Consider the following 19,174-nt stretch of genomic DNA (forward strand, 5'->3'; position numbering starts at 1 on the left):
TGAACACCTGTTTCTCTTTTAGATATAATATATAAAAACAGTTAAAGAGACATAGCTAATAATGGAAAAACACTTGTGACCTGCATATTAACCAAGCTACAGCGACATTGTAATTGTATAAGTAGGTTTCTGGCGTATTGATACCGTGCCACGCCACTCTAGCTAGTCTCTAGCTACTAGCCGGCTAGCGACTAGCTTCAACCGCATCGTCACAACTACCAAAAGGCTGCGCTACAGATTGGAGGTGCTGCTACTACTTCTTTGTTTCTATGTTGGTAAAGTATGTAAAATCAAGGCGCTCAGGAAGGGAGTTCCGGTAGTACTGTAAGTATTTATGTTATGTGAATGTACGTATATAGTAAAACCATAAAACCGTGTTGGAGGTGTTTTAATAGGAGTCTTTGCAGATAAAAAAAAATTGTAGATGTGGGCAAAATTCCAAATAAAAGTGCAGTTTACCTTTAAGAACACTGTGGTTTTGACCTGGAGACAAAGTCTTATCTTCTAACACCACACGTCCTTCTATTAGCGTCAATCAAGCTACCTCCAGAACGTGTTTGCTTTCAGTCAAATGTTCTCCTCTAGCTCGCTATCTCTGGCCCCTATGTGACAACCCCCCTGCTTGTATTACGTACAACAGAAGCAGACTAGATTGGAATAAACCAATAAAATCTCCAAACGCATCCATATTAACATACCGTGACATAGAATAGAAACGTCCATGTTTAAATGACGTCTGGCGCTTAATTACTGCACTGACAGATTATGACCACTAGAGGGAAACATTGCGTACACTTCGGTGGGGCAGTAAAGGCGACGAAGAAATAAAAAATATATAGTTGACACTGTAAATCACGTCAAACCCTAGAATAACATCTAAAATTACCAAATATTTAACACTATGTCATCATTGGCTGTTATAATTATATTCTTCACAATTAGCATTTTATATTATGGTTTTAAACTTTCAAAAGTACTAATTTGATGTACGCCCGTGTGACGGCACTGACTAATTATGACCACTAGAGGGAGACACATTTCAGACGTAGGATGGCTAAATGTGTAATTTCTATCAGTGCGTCTTGTGTTCATGCACTTTAAGAGGATAATACTGCTCACTCTTGATTGACAGCACTGCAAGTGTCAATCAAAGTCTTTTTTAAGCCTGAATTTCTGTGTTGGCTCCTACTTGATGTTGTCCCTCAAGGGAGAGGGAAAGTTTTGCAGCATAGAAGATTATTTCAGTCCAGGAGACTGCAAATGAAGACATGCACTAAAAAAAAAAAGACATTTTGTTGCCGCGCAGAGGCAGTTTGGAAGACAAACAAGTGATGGATCTTCTGCGTAAAAGCAAAGTAACGAGGAAATCATGAGGCCGCTGGAGGCAGGTCATAAAAGTGCACTCAAGCTTGTAGAAAGAGTGTCGAGCTTTAATCGGCATGGATTCATTACAGACGATTTAAAGACTCGCTTTTACATTGGATTGTTCAAGTGCTATACACTCAGCAATGATTGCTCCGTTATGTTAAACACACAACTCGGACAAACTTTTTCCTGCGAGGGTAACATACATAGAAATGAAAAGATGCACAATCCTAGCGAGCAATCCTACGCAGATCAATATACAGTGCCAATAAAATGCCAGTAAAACACTTTTTTTTAACAATGGAATTGCTGCTCTGTATTAAATATACAACACACTGCAATGAAAAATAAACAGGGCCATCTACTGGCTGTTCTATGGCATCACCCCCACATTGTCAGGTTATGACATTGCCAACTCTGACCTAACACTTTTACACAGCACTGTTGAGTCTGTGTGTGTTTCATTGTGCTTTTGCAGGTGGGATTGTGTGTCTTTTGTAGGGTGTGTACCTCCTGAGGGCGTCCCGGGCGCTCTGGGATGGGATGGAGGTGTGAAAACTGACTGGAAGCAGCATGGTGAGGGGGAAGGGGGGCTGAGCTGAGTCACAAGTGTTTTAGGTTTAGGTGGGTGTGTGTGTGTGTGTGTGTGTGTGAGAGAGAGCGAGGGGGTATAAAAGAGCTGCCTGGTTCACACACGCTCACACGTATCAACAGGGTGTTTTGTGGGGCCGTGCAGACTGACAGGATGCATCAGTTGACAGTAGTGACCCTCCTGATGGTGGCGCTCTGCTCGCTACCAAGCGTGGAGTCTTCTGCCTATGACAAGATTGTCAGCCACAGTCGCATCAGGGCCAGGAAGGAAGGGTAAGACGATGACGTACAGTTTTTTAATATTGTTTTGTTTACATTGTGTGCAGGAGGCAGCACAAAAACATACATGAATACATAACAAACCAAAAAAGCAGTAAACGATAATCCAAACTTTGGGAAAATTTGGGAATTTATTTGGTTAAAAAAATGAACATTCATTGAATGATCTTTTGCTCTATTAAATCAAAGACACAATAAGGGATTTAAGTGTGCATATTTAGTTTTATATTAGTTTGAATAGTTTTATAATTAATAACCAATAACATATCATCATTAAATCAAATATTGATATTATATCAATATCTTGATATTAAATGTGGACATTATTTAAAAAGATTTGTAATTAATGTAGATGAAATAATTGTGCATATAAATGTGCATTTCACCAATTTCATCCAATTTCAAATATAATGTGTGCATTGTGTTATTTTTTAATTATTGTAATTGTTATTAAATAACATAAAAAATATTCACATTTTCAAGTCAAAACTGTAGCACATCTATGGTTTTATATGCAATATTTTGCAATATTTTAAAATGAGAAAAATGTCTGCAAAAGAAGGGTTTTCTTGTGTGCTTGTGTTTTTTTCCATTTGATTAAACAAAGCAAGGCTGCACAGTGGGGAAGTGGTTTGCATGTTTTCCCTGAGCATGCGTCGGTTTTCCCACATTCCAAAAACATGCCAGGTTAATTGGCAACTCCAAATTGTCCATAGGTATGAATGTGAGTGTGAATGGTTGTTTGTCTATATGTGCCCTGTGATTGGCTGGTGACCCATCCAGGGTTCGCGACCATAGAAAATGGATAGCTGGACGGACGGATGAATTTCTTCTACCATAAAAGTGTTTGCAAAAATATCAAAATAGACCAAAAACCTTCACAGTCTTTGTTTCCTGTTCAAAGTTCTAAAATAAGTATTTGAAATGTTTGTCAAAGCTGAATCCTAAAAAGGTTTTAAGTGTGTGTTTCCTGCATACAAATGTCAAATCTGTGTTTTATGAAGTTTTAAGTATGTTTCCTACATGTTTCATAACATAAAGACATTCCTTCTCTTCTTTTCATCATCCCATCACTCAACAACTTCCATCTTTTCCCCCCTTTACATCTTTGACCCCCTCGTTCCACCCACATCCTGCCCCCCCCCCTCCTTCAGGCCTAATGTGTGCGCCCTGCAGCAGGTTTTGGGGACCAAGAAGAAATACTTCAGCACATGCAGGAACTGGTACAAAGGATCCATCTGTGGCAAGAAGGCGTGAGTGTCATTACTGCGTACATCATTCAAATGCCAGCCCAAAATCCCAAAAGTTAAACCAACTGTTGCATGGAAGTCGTTTTACTACAAAGAGACGTGACACGCAGCAGCGCCTCCATGTCAAACACGTGTGTTCATCACGACCATGCCAGGACCTGGTCAGTGTTGCTACGCTCCTTGGCTTTAAAGGCAGGAAGGAAAGCCCAAAGTAGAGCCTGATTAGGCCACAGGGGAGCTCGATGATTACATTACCAGGAAAAGAAATTAAGCCAGACCCTGTGTGGGTGTGTACACGATTCCGGAGCACAATATTAGGCACACCAGATTGGATCCCGTAGGAGCACTGCATGGTAAACTCCAATTAAAACACCTTAAAAAAAGAGGCAGTTTAGATGGGACATAATGATGGTGACACAAATACAGTCAAACCTTGCTTTTTGCATGCTCCAGTTTTGGTACGATTCCCTTTTTAACCAAAATGTTGCGCTCATTTTTTGTCTTGGTTGCACATAACAAACTCGTCTGTTGTCCTGTACTGTACCGTATTGTCCCGGGGTCCCTTTTTTTTACCAAGTGGGATTGGAAAATATGCCACCATGGGTCCAAAGAAAGTCAGCATTGTCATCAATAATAAGTTCTATCCATTTATCATTTGTAATTATTTTGTTTGATGACAACAAAAATAGCTGATACGGGTTAAATGTTTTGGCAGTACAATGCTATAGCTATTCATGTAAGAAGTGAAGTTGCTAGCTATCAGCTCTTTACATTATATCATTATATCTGTCCAAAAATGTACCTCCGGCATTAAAATGGATCAACAAACTGAAGAAACAAAGAAAAAATAAGCTCAGCTTCTTCTGACTCCCCTTCATACATGTTGAAGTATACTAATAACTTTGTTAAGCATATTCCAGACACATTTTATTATTAATGCGTCACACTCCGAGTTCCTCATCGTGTCTCGGAGCTGCATGGCTGCGTGTTTGTGTGTTCGTGGTGAACATCTGCTGCATGGAGCGCCACGCTGCGACAAACGTGCAATACTGACAAAGTCCAGGTGGCGCAGCCTCCATTATCACGTCCTCAGAGCCATGACATCATGGCTTCTTGACGTCCAGCTGTGCACACATGTTTACGTATTTGACATGGAAACAAAAAAGTATCACAACAAGCTGGTTGTGTGTGTGTGTGTGTGTGTGTGTGTGTGAAAAGAATGTGGCTCTTATTGGGACGAACAGAGCTCATATAGATGAGGAACACCACACAGGAAGTTCTCCATTAGCTTTAAAGCTCACGTTGAAAGTGCCTTGAATGCACCGCCAGGCTGGCTGCATGACCAAAAATGAATGGTGTGGATGCTGAGAGACGAATGCAGTCCTCATTTGAACACTGAGAGAGTCAAACATTTCTGGTATGATAGCTGAGCGTTCCTTAAAACCATGCCAAAGTTTCAGATAATAAGGTTTGCACATTTGGAAGTAATCCCTGAAAGAAGTTTGGGATGGCTCAAAATGCTCGGTTTTCAAAAGGCGTGGTAAAACTGCCCCTTTGTGATGTCACAGAGAGGCGGAGTTCCTTATATGGGCGTGTTTGTAAGCCGGATAACCGCTCTGCCCTCCTCCAAGCTTTGCTCCTTTGTTTACTTGCTAGCAAAGCCGCAGTTGTTTAGAATTCCTAAAAACGCCACCATCAGGCACAAGTGGTTGGAGTTCCTGATTCCTATCAGCAACAAAATGGATTTTAACCTGTCAACGGCATTTCACACTGGACTGTTGGGTAACATGGGTCAGTATGCAGCTGGACTAGCTGAAGCCTTTGCAACGTTACTTAGTCGTGTGGACTGAGCAAGCAGTAAGTAACAATTTATCTGTGTCCTGTTTATTTACAGTACTTGCTAGTGTGACCAACCACAGCGGGGAGGCGGGCCGTGAGTGGAATACATTAAAACAGACCGTTTTCGCTGGGACCACAAAATGCAAAGAAATACAGCTGAATAGGTGCAGATTCTGGAAGAACTAGAGCGCTTTCTGTGCTGGTTATTGTGTGTAGCTGCTCTAAAGGAATCCACAACTCAATACAAAGGGCCTAAAAATGAGCATAATAGATAATAATATCCCCTTTAGCTTGATACTGAAAGAGTATGGCGAGCATTCATTATGTAAATGAATGAAACAAACATTCGCTACGCTGAGAGTAAACGATCCCTTGAAGGCTGAGAGTATATTCTTCATTGTGACTGATGAGAGTCGATTGTTCATTGCTGGCAGAGTATAGCATTTAGAAGAAAGGTTATGTAAATGCCAAGAGTGAAGGGTTCAGTGCTGAGATACAACAGCATGCATGCCAGGAGAGTATGGCATTCATTCATGAGGATGAGGATGAGGATGAGGATATTATTAATAGTGCCAGGGCTGGAAAACACGTGTTGCACACGTTGCTTAAGACAGAGCAACTGAAGCATTCATTGTGCCTGCTGAGTCCAGCATTTGTGTAAAGGTGGAAATAAATGGGGATTGATCGTGTCACTGTTGAGATATGATTGAGTACTTGCTTTAATGCTGGCATGAAATGTATGGCATTCCTGGTGAAAAAAGGGGAGTCTGATGAAGTAGCCTGGAAGAAGCTGAATGAATGAGTGGATGGTAAGAAAGTCGAGCATTCACCATCTAAGTGCTGAGTGTTAAACATAAATGTATTATTTTTCTCAGTCCAAACATTGAAAAATTGAACAATATTGGACTTTTTCAGACTACGGCACATATTTGCATGAGGGTTGTTATGATGTGCTGTGATGTATTTAGCAGCATTATCTCAGTTGTAGCTTGGTCTCTGTTGTTGCTCTGCTAATGTAAGGTTCCTCTATCACCCCCTGCAGCATGGTAGTGTATGAGTGCTGCCCCGGCTACATGCATCTGGATGGCATGAAAGGATGTCCTGCAGGTTGGTGCCGCTCAGCATTCGTCGGCTTTTGCTGCTGCTTCTTCTAAAAGTCTTCTTCTGCTCCTAAAAAGTGGCCCCCATCGACCATGTGTACGGCACGCTGGGGCTGATGAAGGCCACCACCACGCAGCAGTACTCTGACATGTCCCAGCTGAGGGCGGAGATTGAAGGCAGGGGCTCGTTCACCATGTTCGCTCCCAGCAACGACGCCTGGGAGCAGCTGGACACCGTAAGTACAATTTGGCAGTGAATCCTTGCTCTGTCGCCGCCCGTGTGGCTGACCGCCGCCATGTCTTCCAGAGTGTTCGGTCGACGTTGGTTAGCAACGTGAACATGGAGCTGTACAATGCCCTCCGCTACCACATGGTCAGCCGCCGCCTGCTGACCAAAGACTTGAAGGACGGCATGACGGTCACGTCCATGTTCAACGACCTGGGTCTCTACATCAACCACTACTCCAACGGCGTAGGTCTGCAGAGTCATTCAGGTGATGAACAGAATGAAGGCTAACAATGCTTTAAATCTGTGAAGGTGGTGACCGTCAACTGTGCCAGGATCATCCACGCTAACCAGGTGGCCACCAACGGTGTGGTGCATGTCATCGATCGTGTCATCAACGCCGTGGGCAACACCATCAAAAACGTCCTGGATGTGAACGACGAACTCTCCTCCTTCAGTGTACGCTTTTCAGTATACTTTACTAGGCTGAAAAAGAGGCAAACGCTAACTTCCTTACTATGGGGACGAGGTCAATGAACCGTGAACTGTGCTCGCAGGCGGCCGCGCTGGCCTCGGGCGTGATGGACAAGCTGGACCAGCCAGGACACTACACACTGTTCGCACCGACTAACGCTGCCTTTGACAGGCTGGGGCCGGGCCACCTGGAGCGCCTCATGGGGGACAAAGCCGTCATTGCAGGTAACCGTTTGTATTTCACTCAATATTGTCATTGGCTGGGTTTACACTCGTAGTTCATGCAACTGCTTAGACCAATCGTTCTCAATGTCATGCAGGGGATAGAAATGTTTTTCAGGCCCCCCCTACTATTGAGGAGGGGGCATTTATTCATCGGTACAAACCAGCATTCTGCATACAATCACCAGATTATCAGTGGATAAATAAATCTAGCTGAGATAATGTCAGCTACAACTGTCACATGAAGTTTACTTACGGACCCCCAGACACCTCCCTGGACCCTTTCCCCCGTTGCCCTGCCCCACTATTTTGAGATGAAGGAGCATTGTTTATTGAGCCTATTCCAGCTGTCTTTGTGCCAGAGGCGGGGTACACCCTGGACTGGTCGCCAGCCAATCACAGGGCACATATAGACAAACAACCATTCACACTCACATTCATACCTATGGACAATTTGGAGTGGCCAATTAACCTAGCATGTTTTTGGAATGTGGGAGGAAACCGGAGTACCCGGAGAAAACCCACGCATGCACGGGGAGAACATGCAAACTCAGAGATGGCCAAGGGTAGAATTGAACTCGGGTCTGCTAGCTATGTGGTCTGCGCGCTGATCACTCGACCTCCGTGCAGCCTATTTGAATTCAGCCTAATTGAATTCATATGAGTGTTATTTTCAAGTACATTTATACATACATGTGTTTATTTAATTTTGCAAGAAAAAGTAATCATTTGATATGATATTATGAGGAAAAATAACAGTATTTTAGTCACACAGAGTTGAAAAAGAGATTTTTTTTTAAGATTTAAAAAAAAGATGACTTTTTTAAGTCGTAATGTTCGAGAAACAATAAAACAATGGATAATGCTGATATAATGAGGTTGACGTCTTCTGAGAATAAAGTCAAAACACTGTGGGGACAAAGTTAGAATTACAAGAAGAACAAAGTTGAAAAAAAAAATGAATGAATGGAAAGGAATGGATGCAAGGGCCATTTTGACATGCCCTTGCGTCCTTTCCTATTTCAGTACGTGGCCTTTAGTGGCAGGGGGCATGGGTTCATCAGGAAGGCCACTAAGCAAAACCATTCATGCAGTTGACTCACTGTGGCACTCCTGCGAGGGGAAACCCGAAAGTGGCAGTGGGGAGGGTTAAATCACAGTTCAACCCGAGAGTGATGGAAGTACAGCAAAATGTTGTTTAGGACACTAAACAAGGCCACTAGGTAGCACCTACGATTAAATGTTCTTCAGCAATTGACTTTAACAACATTTAAGATCATTGACTTTGTAACCTGCTGGGTTGCTGGTTTATTTGCTCAACACTATCCGTCTCTGGGAACATTTAGCATTGTTAGCATGCAGGAGGATGAATGAGACAGATTTATGTGTCCAAAGTGGCAGATTATCAACAATTTAGTCATAGATTTATCAGCCAGGAAGCTGCTGCCAGTTTTCATGTCCTCGGTGAGTCACGTCCTCTGGAGACGATTCTGTCACATTTGGCAACAGATCACCTTGGAAGTGGAACTGGAAGTGTTTTTCATGTTCTAATCAAATCTGTGCAATCTTTGCTGTGGTTTGTTTGCTCAGTTTTACAATAAGTGCTGTAATCTCATATGTAAATATTGAAGAAGTGCCTCATTATTTCATGGAGAGCAGCAGAGGCCTGACATGATGTTAGCAAACTTCACTGCAATCTGTCCTCTCCTAACCACTCAGCCTTGGTCAACTACCATCTGCTGAAGAGCGTACAGTGTTCCGAGGCCATCATGGCGGGCACCGTGTACGAGACGGCCGAGGGCAGCAGCATCGAGGTCGGCTGCGATGGCGACAGCCTGACGGTCAACGGCGTCAAGATGGTGCTGAAGAAGGACATTGTTACTACCAATGGTGTCATCCACCTCATTGACCAGGTGCTCGTGCCCAACTCAGGTAAGATATACATGGACAAAAGTATTGAGACACATGAAGGATCAATCAACCAGGGATCGGACTGGAGTGCCTAATCTCTAAAATACACTGCACACTGTTTAAAAGTGCTTTCAGTAAGCCCTACAGTGTGTGTGTGTAACTTTAAGGCTAATGAGCTGTGTTGGTGTCAGACAGAGTGTGTGTCTCCAAGAGGTGCTATCGTGTACTTAATCAGCTTTTGACATATACACCTTAAAGGGGACCTATTATGCTTTTTCCACTTTTCTGACCTATAAATATAGTTAGAATATTGTATCCTTGTGTTAAACGATGCTAAAGTTTCAGGTAATGAGGTTTGTGCATTTGGAAGTGAGCCCTGAAAGAAGTTTGGGATGGCTCAAAACGCTCAGTTTCAAAAGGCGTGGTAAAACTGCGCCTTTGTGATGTCACAGAGAGTGGACTTCCTTATATGGTTCATAGTTAGGAAGCATTTTGGGCAAGTGGGCACTCCTGGAGGCGGGCCGTGGGTGGAGTCAATTAAAACAGACCGCTTTGGCAGGAAGCACAAATCAAAGGAAATACAGCTGTGCGGATTATTGTGTGGAGCTGCTCTATAGGAGACCACAAGTCAATACAAAGGGTCGAAAAATGAGCACAATAGGTCCCCTTAAACTGCACTTGTCCAATGTAGTAGACGCCATATATCACATACAACATAACATTAAGGTATGGGACAGGAGGACACAAATGTAAGCAACAGGATAGCATAGGTAAGACATAACACATAGCATACATAGGTATGTGATGCTATAGTGATAATTAAAAACAGGTTCTTTTAAAATGTCCCAATGTCACTAATGTAAAACCGAGGACCTTTTAATTATTCATCTTAGCAACACATGTTGGAAGTGTGTGCACTCTTGTAAAAATGATTGTCCGAAGTGTGGAAGCTGTTAAAAACAGCCCATTTTCTCCAATTTCCACTCCCTGTATTTTGTCCATGTGTCATGGTTGCAGTGTGTCCTCATATTGTCTTTCAGCCAAGGACGTGATGGAGCTGATGGGCCAGTCCCAGAGCACCTTCAATGACATGGTGTCAGAACTGGGCTTAGCCGCAGCATTGGGCCCAAAGACGGAGTACACGCTCCTTGCTCCCCTCAACGCCGCCTTCACCAGTGAGAACTTTGGTCTTCATTGCGCCCTGTGCAGCATCTTGAAGACACTTTGATGATCTCATGCATCTGAGCTTTCATTTGTCAGATGAGGTGATGGCCACAGACCAGACGCTGCTGAGGTACCTGCTGGAAAACCACATCTTGAAGCTGAAGGTCACGCTGAGCGAGCTCTACAACGGCCAGCTGCTGGAGACGCTGGCTGGAAAGCTGCTACGAGTCTTCATCTACCGAACGGTCAGCTCCTGTGGGAGTGGAGTTGTTAGGAACATTACGAGGTTCCCTGCTAGTGCGAACATGACTCAGTGGTAAACAGACGTCATGGAAGCCTGGCAGATGATCTGTGATGTTTCCCATCGTGTGCACTTCATCTGGCTTCGCTTTTGTTTTGTTGATTGTCATCAGTCCATCAGCCAGATGTCCGTTTTTCTCACATCAGGCTGTGTGCATCGAGAACGCCTGCATGGTGCGAGGCAGCAAGGAAGGGAGCAATGGCGTCCTCCACCTCATCAGGTCCATCATCAGACCCTCTGAGAAGACCACCTACCAGATCCTGAAGACAGATGGACGCTTCAAGTGAGAGCATTTTCTTCTCCTGTTCTGTCAGTATGTCAGTTTGACGCCAGAGAGGACAAACATGAGAAGAAACCCAAGAAGCCTCATGATTTTGAAGGATGTCGAAGTCATTGACTGAGGTATCTGGGGTCCATTTTATACCAGCCACTGTCACGGTCCACCAGGGTAGTAGTCTATGTCAACAAATTATTATTTTTTGATTGACATCATGGTAATACTCAAATTCAAATTCACATGGGGATGGGGTCAGCCTGTATCCTTCGGTCACATGTTCCAACTGCTCATTAAATTCAAAGATGCTTCAAATTCAAGAACCCTGTGGGTTTTCTTGCTAAGCAAGATGCGTTTTCTTTGCTTGTCTTCGTAATGAATGCAGAATCTTCCTGTCGCTGATGGAGACGGCGGGTCTGACGGATCTGCTAAAGCAGGAGGGCTCCTTCACCGTCTTCGCGCCAACGGACGACGCCTTCAGCGACCTCAGCCAAGACGACATGACGTTGCTTAAAAGTCAGCACTCTGCATTAAAGTAACACAACAAGAACAACCATGACAACGACTAACGACACTTCGTGGCAGGCGACCTGAACGTTCTGAGGACCATTCTGCTCTATCACGTGGGCCACGGCATCTTCATCAATGGCGGCCTAGAAGGGGGCGTGACTAACCTGCTGAAAACGTTGCAGGGCAGAAACTTGCAAGTTATGTCTGTAAGTACATCCGACACATTCTGCTTCACTCTGGAAAATACACCTGCTCATCTGATGATTTAGTCTAGCCAAGCTAGGGCCTTAAGTTGGGGCCTTAAGTCTACCCTACCCTAATTTATTTACACGCATTTTTGGAGTAATACAAAAACATGCAAGAAATGATTGGATACTACAAAATAGAAACACTATTGAGGGCTGAGATTGAACTCACATTCTCAGCCTTCAAAGGCAGCAGCTGCACCATTACACTGCCAGGCACACATGGCCTTAGGTTACTTATTGTCCTTCTGCCTCCGCTGATTTGGTGCAGCGATGCTCATCCTTTGCGCATTTACCAAGAATGCGCCCTCTTCTGCAAAATGAATAGTGGGGCCTTACGCACAGTTCATGTTCTCTGTCTATGGAGGGGTCACCCTGCATTTAATTCCTTAATGGCTGCACATGAACACACATTCCTTTAGGTTGGGCATTCCAGCCTTCACCCGCTCCAACAAGAGCTTCAAAGAGGCAAAGTTAATCTAGAAGCTCAGAGATGATCTCTGGAGGACGGCCAGACATAATAAAGGCCATCCGGCTGTCATTTCCATCAACGTTTCCTCTTTGGTAGCCCGAATCTCAGCCTTCTCCACCTTCTACCCTTCATGTCTGCTTTATCATCACTCATGCAATCTCATGACGTCTGGAAGGGATGGTGGGCGTGAAAGGAGACAGGAAGTAGTGCAGAGGAGGTAAAACTTATCTGACTGACTCAGCTGTCCACCTTCACAGCAGCCTTCTGATTGCAGGAAGTTGACTAGCAGCTGCCTGCTTTGTCCATCAAGTCTCAGCACTCCTCCGTATTATTACGTCACAAAACCAACACAGGAAGCACAGTTTGTCTTGTTTTAATCAGCTTCCAAGCAGAACTATGATTTTTCAGGGTCATGTTACATGTCCTGTGTTACGGCTGTCGTGGAACGTATTTTCCTCCATTTGGGCATATTTTTATCATCATTGAAAATATACAGCGGTGTGAAAATGTCTTCCTGGTTGTTAGTCACACTTAAATGTTTCAGATCATCAAAAAATTGTAATATTTAAAACACAGATAATAATAATAATAATAATAATAATAATTGAATAAATATTAAATAACACAGATGAACACAAATGTTTTTATTTTTAAGAAAAAATAAAAAACTAAAACCGAAAACTACTGTACATGGCCCTATGTGAAAAAGTCCATCAGAGTGTTCGTTATGTTTCTTTTTACTACAAATATTTTTTTGTTCAACTAAACAAGCCAGGAGAAGTCTTACAGCCACAAGGGGTAACAGTATTTCCATCTGTGGCTTACTATGATATGCTGTGATGCATCATCCATCGCTGTCCTCCTTTTTTTGTCCCAGGTGAATAACTCCATCCACGTGAACTCAGTAGACGTTCCAGACAGTGACCTGATGGCCACCAATGGTGTGATCCATGTGGTGAAGAACGTTCTCTATCCTGCAGGTAAGCTCAACAAACATATTTTACACACATACACACACACATGTCAAAGCATGGTGATGTTCCACTCTGATGTTCCCCTGTAGACCTTCCTGTGGGCCGCCAGGACCTGCTGCTCCTTCTCAGGAAGATCATCAAGTACATCAAGATCCAGGTATAGTGGCCAGAGCAGACAGTGCAGACAGGATGTTTGGGGAATTCTGTGTGATCCTACTGGTTTGTCTTCTTTAGTTTCTGTCAGGATTCTCCTATGCTGAGATCCCACTCACCTTCATCAGTAAGTTTCCTTCCATTCTTACTCTTCACCCCCCACCCCGTTCATGGGCTGAATCTCTCTGTTGTCCACAGAGAGGACCATCACTACAACGGAGTACACAGAGCAAAGTGAGTCTGTTGCAACATTGTTTGACGGATACTATGTTTGTGGAAGAATAAGCTTGTAAAACGGGTATGGATATGGCAATCCGGCAGGTCCATTATCATTGATGGCACATATTCCACAGACACACTCTAAATTCTTCCCAGAGGAGTTAGTCATTAGTGGTACTGGGGGTTTTCTCTGTGGGACGATCAATTATGCCAATTATTTATTTTTTGCTGCACCTTGGGGCCTCTTTTGCACAACGGGGTTGCATTCACAGCAAATGTGCAAAGGATGCACATATCTGCCATGACATGCGCATGAACTATTTGATCCTAGCCCTGGACAGTTTTTTTTTTTTTTTTTTAAAAGGGGACACAAGAGCAGCCTTAACCAAAAAGTCCAGGGCAACATTTTTGTCAACCCCGCCCAAAAATATCAGTCAGGTGTTTCTTAACAACTTTTGGATTTACGACAGCGACTTGTGATTTGAAATCCAAACTGGATCAGAACCCTGCATTCATTCATGGAATTTTGCTGGCTGCCAGACACTGATTACATCCAAGCTTCCTGTCATGATCCAGTCTTAAATCCTTTGGGATGTATCGGCATATCAAATCCTGGTCTTTAGTAATGATGTAATTAGACTGTCAGAGTCTTGGAAGTCTTGGTCCAGTGCACTTCCCCTCGGAACGCTGCATGCCTTCACATATTGGGTAACTTAGCACAGATAAGGTATGATATGTTGCATAGACGTCTTTCCTTGGGAGGGTATTTATGTCAACACTCCCCACAGCTCCCGGACAAACACATCTGATCCGGGTCATCGAAGGAGATCCGTCGGTCACCAAGCTCACCAAGGTGGTGGAGGGAGACCCCACCTATACCAAGGTAACACAGGTCATTGAAACAGAACCCACAGTCACCAAGGTAGTGGTGAAGGGTGAGCCCTCAGTTACCAAGGTAACCAGGGTCATCGGGGAGCCGAGCATTACCAAGGTCATCAGAGTTATCGATGGTAAGCAGGCCGTCGTATACGTGATGATGACGCGGTGATAGATGATCAATGACAAGTCTTACTGGTCACAGGTGGAGAGGCGGACTCGGGCGGGAAGACCATCACAGGTCAGTTTCCTTCTACGTGGTCTCTGTGGTTCTTGCCGATCTTTTGTTTGTCATCTAACCACCATCATCCCAGTAACTCGGTGGTCCTCAGACATCATTCTCATGGTGTGCACTGGAATTTGAACATCTGGTGATTTGAGCATTGGTCGCACCCGGAAGGATACACGACATTGCAGTCTAGACTATCCTATATATACTTTGACAATGCCTGCCTGTAGTCACACAGATCCTCACCAAACTTTAATGTGGTCTTCCTGGGACCATGTGCCATCCCGTCACAAGGGTTGACAGAGATGGGTTGTTTAGTGGTAATCAAAACTATTTACTTGTCTCGGGTTATCGCCATCAGTATTGCAGTATTGCATTCAGTACCTGGGCCTTCAGTGGGGATTCAACCAACTTCATGCCAGTCCAAAATTCGATTCAATTTGAAAGTGACGATACTGGTGTTATTTTATGTCTACAGGGCTCTCATAACAGGTTTTATATGCTCTAGCTGCAAAAATATCCTACTTACTTTTTTACTTTCTGGAAATTCATCGAGGTTGAGCCTGGAAACAATAAACAAGAGGCGACTGAGATTTTTGAGCATACGTAAATACAACAAAATTACTTTTTCCAAGATACATTTAGCATGAATGATGATGTATGTAACATCATACATTCGACATAGTTGTGTTTTAGTTCTATTTTTACTTGGTTTGTATTATATCCTCTGTCTTTTTACTTTAAGGGCAAATGGCTGTGGCTTCTTAAAAGGGACCTATTATGTTGCGGACTCCTATAGAGCAGCTACACACAATAACCAGCACAGAAAACTTTCTAGATCTTCCAGAATCTGCACATAATCCAGTTGTATTTCCATGGATTTCCAAAACAATCTGTTTTAATTTATTCCGCCCGCCTCAGAGCACGCCCATTCCGCTGTGTTTGATCGCACTCCCAAGCGCTCCTTGTTACTTTCAGACTACTACTGAATATTTGTGGGAATATGAGTTGATAATAAATGAATAAAGCCTTTGTTTAGTGGTTAAAATCTACTGGCTGGAGACCTACCATGACTTACCATGTATGAACTCAGAGGTAACGTAGGTCTGTGTTTAATGAGTGCAGGCATAGTGTGTACGACTTTAATGTACCGGATGGCTTCTCCTGGCCAACGCTGTAGTTCTCTCTCCAGTGGACGCACAGCAGCATGGCTTCATCAACAGTTTAGTGGATATTTCATGTTCATGTCCACAAAAACAGTCCCGTGTGAAGATCAAAATATTTTTCTCTTGCTGGGAATCGCCAACTCCAACCACTTCGGCCTGAGCTTGCCTTGTAGAACGATATCCTGTGAGCCATTGCTAACAACCGTAAACAGAGCGAAGTAGAGCTCTTTGGAGGGCACATGCCCATATAAGGAAGAAGTCCGACTCCTTGTGACGTCACAGGGAGCCAGTGTTAGAAAAAACTCTGAAACCGAGCGTTCAGAGCCATTCCAAACTGTTTTCAGAGGACGCAAACCTCATTATCTGAAACCTTGGCATCATTTAAGACAATGATACAACATTTTAACTACATTTATAGGTCAGAAAAGTGGGTTCCCTTTGAGGGTTAAGTTTCCTTGACTGATAAAGGCTTATTGAGGAAAATCTGGTCATTTATTCAACATCAGGAAAGTGAAGTCTTCTATTAAATTCTACTTGGGGGTTTCATGCACCTATTAAAAACTTTATTGGTCGGTCTTTCGTGGCAGCTCATAAAGTTGGCCAGTGAGAGGAGAGTGATGCCGGTTAATGTGAAAAAATAAATTCTGCAGCCTCCCCGCAGCTGCAAAGTCCATCTAGAAGCGTAAATCACGCAGACGGTCCCGCTCGGTCTCATCATAAAATATTTGGAGACTTCCTGCTTGATGATTTCGTCATAGCTGTGATCTGGCTGGCGTGTACAAGGACGCTGTGCACCATGATGTTGGATGTCTGTCCCTCTGTCCTCACCCCTCCATGAGTCCATCATTAGTGTCGCCCCCGCTGCATGTGGTGTGCATGTGGACGAAGGGAATAGGTGTGGTGGAGGGCGTGGTGTCCACTGGGTGTGTGTGCCTATCTGTCTGTCCATCTGTCAGTCAGTAGCGTTAATTGAATGACTTTATATGACCTTCTTCACTGCCGGTTTGAAGGTGGAGCCCGCTTCACTGCGGAGATCGAGCCTCATGTCATTGAGGGTAGGCTTCCATTTAAAAACAAAAAGGTGTCTGTGTCCTCTTCATGTAAGCGTGCATCTACGTCTGTGTGGCTAATGTTTCATGTTTGGTCACTCACTCAGGACCCGACTTCTCCAGGATCACCACCATCCATGGCGACCCCAACCTGATCGACCAGGAGTCTGAGAGAATCACCAAACTCATCCAAGGTGACGTCCTAGCTAAGGATTGATTTAACAGAAAACCTTTCCACAAAGTATGACAAAATATCTGGTGAGACAACGAGGAAATATGTAAGGATGAGCAAACGACAGGAAATGGAACCTCCACGGCGAATCAGTGTGGAAGATGGTGGCGCTCACCTCACTCCCTGACATCTTCAGAGTTGTACTGGACATCGGCTTTTAGCTTGATGCCTTACATGTTCAAATCCCTGCCTCGCCTCTATCTGACTCCACCGAATGGTACCGGTGGTAGTGGTCAAAAGTACCAGTACCAGCCATTTTAGACAATTTTGACAGATTTTTCAAGGCACACAGATTATTGAATTCTATGTCTATATAAAAATGAAACCTACCAAAAGAAACATTAGACTTCCCACCTTTTGTCAAAAAAGAATTTTCTGTCTACCTTTTTGCGTTCTTTAGTAATCAGTAGTAGAACATATGGAGGTTTCAGGAAAATAACAGTTCCTGACTAAAACAAGAAAAAAAAAACTTTTTGTGAAAACATACATTTCAAGCACACTTTGACAACAACTATACCACAGCATAAACAATACCAAAAATAGCATTTATTTACACGTATAACAGCATGAAGTGTTTACAATTTTCACATTTGAGTGCGTGTACATGCGTATAAATTTCCCTACTTAAATATATAATCTGTTCAGTGTGTTTTTACATGCAAATGATCTATGCCGAGCTCTTATCAGATGTGGCTGTTTTTATGGCATGAGTGTGCAGTTGGGTCATCACCACGCTCCAAAAAACCTAAAAACGTGTAAACACATTTGTGGGTCCTTGTGTTTGGGTTTATAAAAATGTATAAATACATGTTTGGTGCCGAATGGGTTGGGGGTTGAGTTTACTACACTGTAAACCCGGATAAACACAAATTTACTTAAAAAATGGAAAGGAAACCGGTTGCCCTAAAAAAATTAAGTAATGAAATGATAACTTGAGTGAGTTCAAATTTAGGACTTTAAAAGGTACTTAACTTGGTATTTCAGGAACAATGCACTCAAAGCCAACTTCATTCAACTTAAAATAATTCACAAACATAAACCACCATTAAACTTAATATCTTAAGTTCATTAGAATCAACGTCAGGTTGATTTAACTTACAATTATTTGTAAAGTCAATTGTTTTGTATAATTGTTTTACTTAATATTTTAAGTCCATTACAATAAATAAGTAAGTTTATTCAACTCATAATTAGTAGTGGCTTTAATTATAATAAAAAAGAAAAGCAAATGACAAAAGTGCATTGGAATTTTTTTGTTTTACTTCTCCCATAGAGTCCAGTGATAAACACACTGAAAAATCACGGGAAAATGATCTGGTTTTGTGTGACAAGACACACGTCCCAGGCACAATTACTCCACCTGTATTGTCATAGAACACCCTGGAGGTTCCATTATGTACAGTATGTGTATGTTCAATAATCCTTCTCTCCGTCTTGCAGCGGGAGGGAGGTTTGCTGCGGCCAGGAATGGTCCAGGTAAATAACTTCCACCACATCAAATCACTTCTTTTGTCAGTGCAAACATGACAAATTGGTTGCAAACCAGACTTATTGGCGCTCATTCTTCATGTCACTCCTCTGGTCTTCTTCCTCAGCCGGCATGAAGAGGAGGAGGACACGGCTGGTGAGGCGTCACCACAAGCCAAATCAGTGAAACAAGCTCATTGATGGATTATCTTGTGGAGCAGCAGGAAGAGATCAGTGCAGTCCCGATGTATTTTTGTACCGTGTCCAAGCCAACCGTGCATGAATACTGTCATGCTGGTGTTCTGAACATTTGCTGTGAGCTAAGACGGTGAAGGTGACGCGTATGACAGATATTTGTTTTCATGGTTTTGCCTTTGGGGGCATTTCCTAAGCTTTTTATGGTGCTTGCATCCAGCACAGTGGATGCTTTTGAATAAAAAGACTAAACGTGTAGGGGATGTCACTCTGTAAATTATCATCATTAAAATACATTTTATTCTGTTTTTACTGGTTCTCTTCTTGAAGAAAGAGACAGCAGATTGTATGACACTATTACATATGGTGGACTGTTAGAATTGTGAGCCTA

The 19,174-nt window shown here is 43.1% G+C and overlaps 1 protein-coding gene across 2 annotated transcripts; it reads left to right on the forward strand.

Annotated features, from left to right (window-relative positions):
- The first annotated feature begins 186 nt into the window (after positions 1 to 186).
- On the forward strand, positions 187 to 19,091 carry postna (periostin, osteoblast specific factor a). Of its 2 annotated transcripts, XM_058086877.2 has the most exons (25): positions 188 to 324; positions 1,844 to 1,941; positions 2,080 to 2,229; positions 3,390 to 3,488; positions 6,367 to 6,431; positions 6,503 to 6,660; positions 6,732 to 6,896; positions 6,963 to 7,109; positions 7,208 to 7,349; positions 9,066 to 9,278; positions 10,298 to 10,432; positions 10,518 to 10,666; positions 10,869 to 11,005; positions 11,382 to 11,512; positions 11,582 to 11,712; positions 13,101 to 13,203; positions 13,287 to 13,354; positions 13,432 to 13,477; positions 13,549 to 13,584; positions 14,358 to 14,579; positions 14,651 to 14,686; positions 16,851 to 16,895; positions 16,997 to 17,083; positions 18,562 to 18,597; positions 18,717 to 19,091. In XM_058086877.2, the coding sequence occupies exons 3-25, from the start codon at positions 2,111 to 2,113 to the stop codon at positions 18,773 to 18,775; spliced, it is 2,529 nt and encodes an 842-aa protein (XP_057942860.2). In that variant the 5' UTR covers positions 188 to 324; positions 1,844 to 1,941; positions 2,080 to 2,110; the 3' UTR covers positions 18,776 to 19,091. The 2 variants fall into 2 exon arrangements, with proteins under 2 accessions (XP_057942862.2, XP_057942860.2); XM_058086879.2 differs by lacking the exon at positions 16,851 to 16,895 and having other exon boundaries at positions 187 to 324.
- The last annotated feature ends 83 nt before the right edge of the window (positions 19,092 to 19,174 follow it).

This window comes from Doryrhamphus excisus, linkage group LG21, assembly GCF_037039965.1.
Source record: "Doryrhamphus excisus strain RoL-2023G ecotype Guam linkage group LG21, RoL_Dexc_Guam_v1.1, whole genome shotgun sequence".
Taxonomy (NCBI): domain Eukaryota; kingdom Metazoa; phylum Chordata; class Actinopteri; order Syngnathiformes; family Syngnathidae; genus Doryrhamphus; species Doryrhamphus excisus.

Excerpts from the sequence above, each read along its gene's own strand:
- postna (XM_058086877.2), top strand. The coding sequence starts at position 2,111 with ATGCATCAGTTGACAGTAGTGACCCTCCTGATGGTGGCGCTCTGCTCG. Across the intron at positions 6,661-6,731 it reads CCTGGGAGCAGCTGGACACC|AGTGTTCGGTCGACGTTGGT; the intron begins GTAAGTACAATT and ends CATGTCTTCCAG. Across the intron at positions 7,350-9,065 it reads GGACAAAGCCGTCATTGCAG|CCTTGGTCAACTACCATCTG; the intron begins GTAACCGTTTGT and ends CTAACCACTCAG.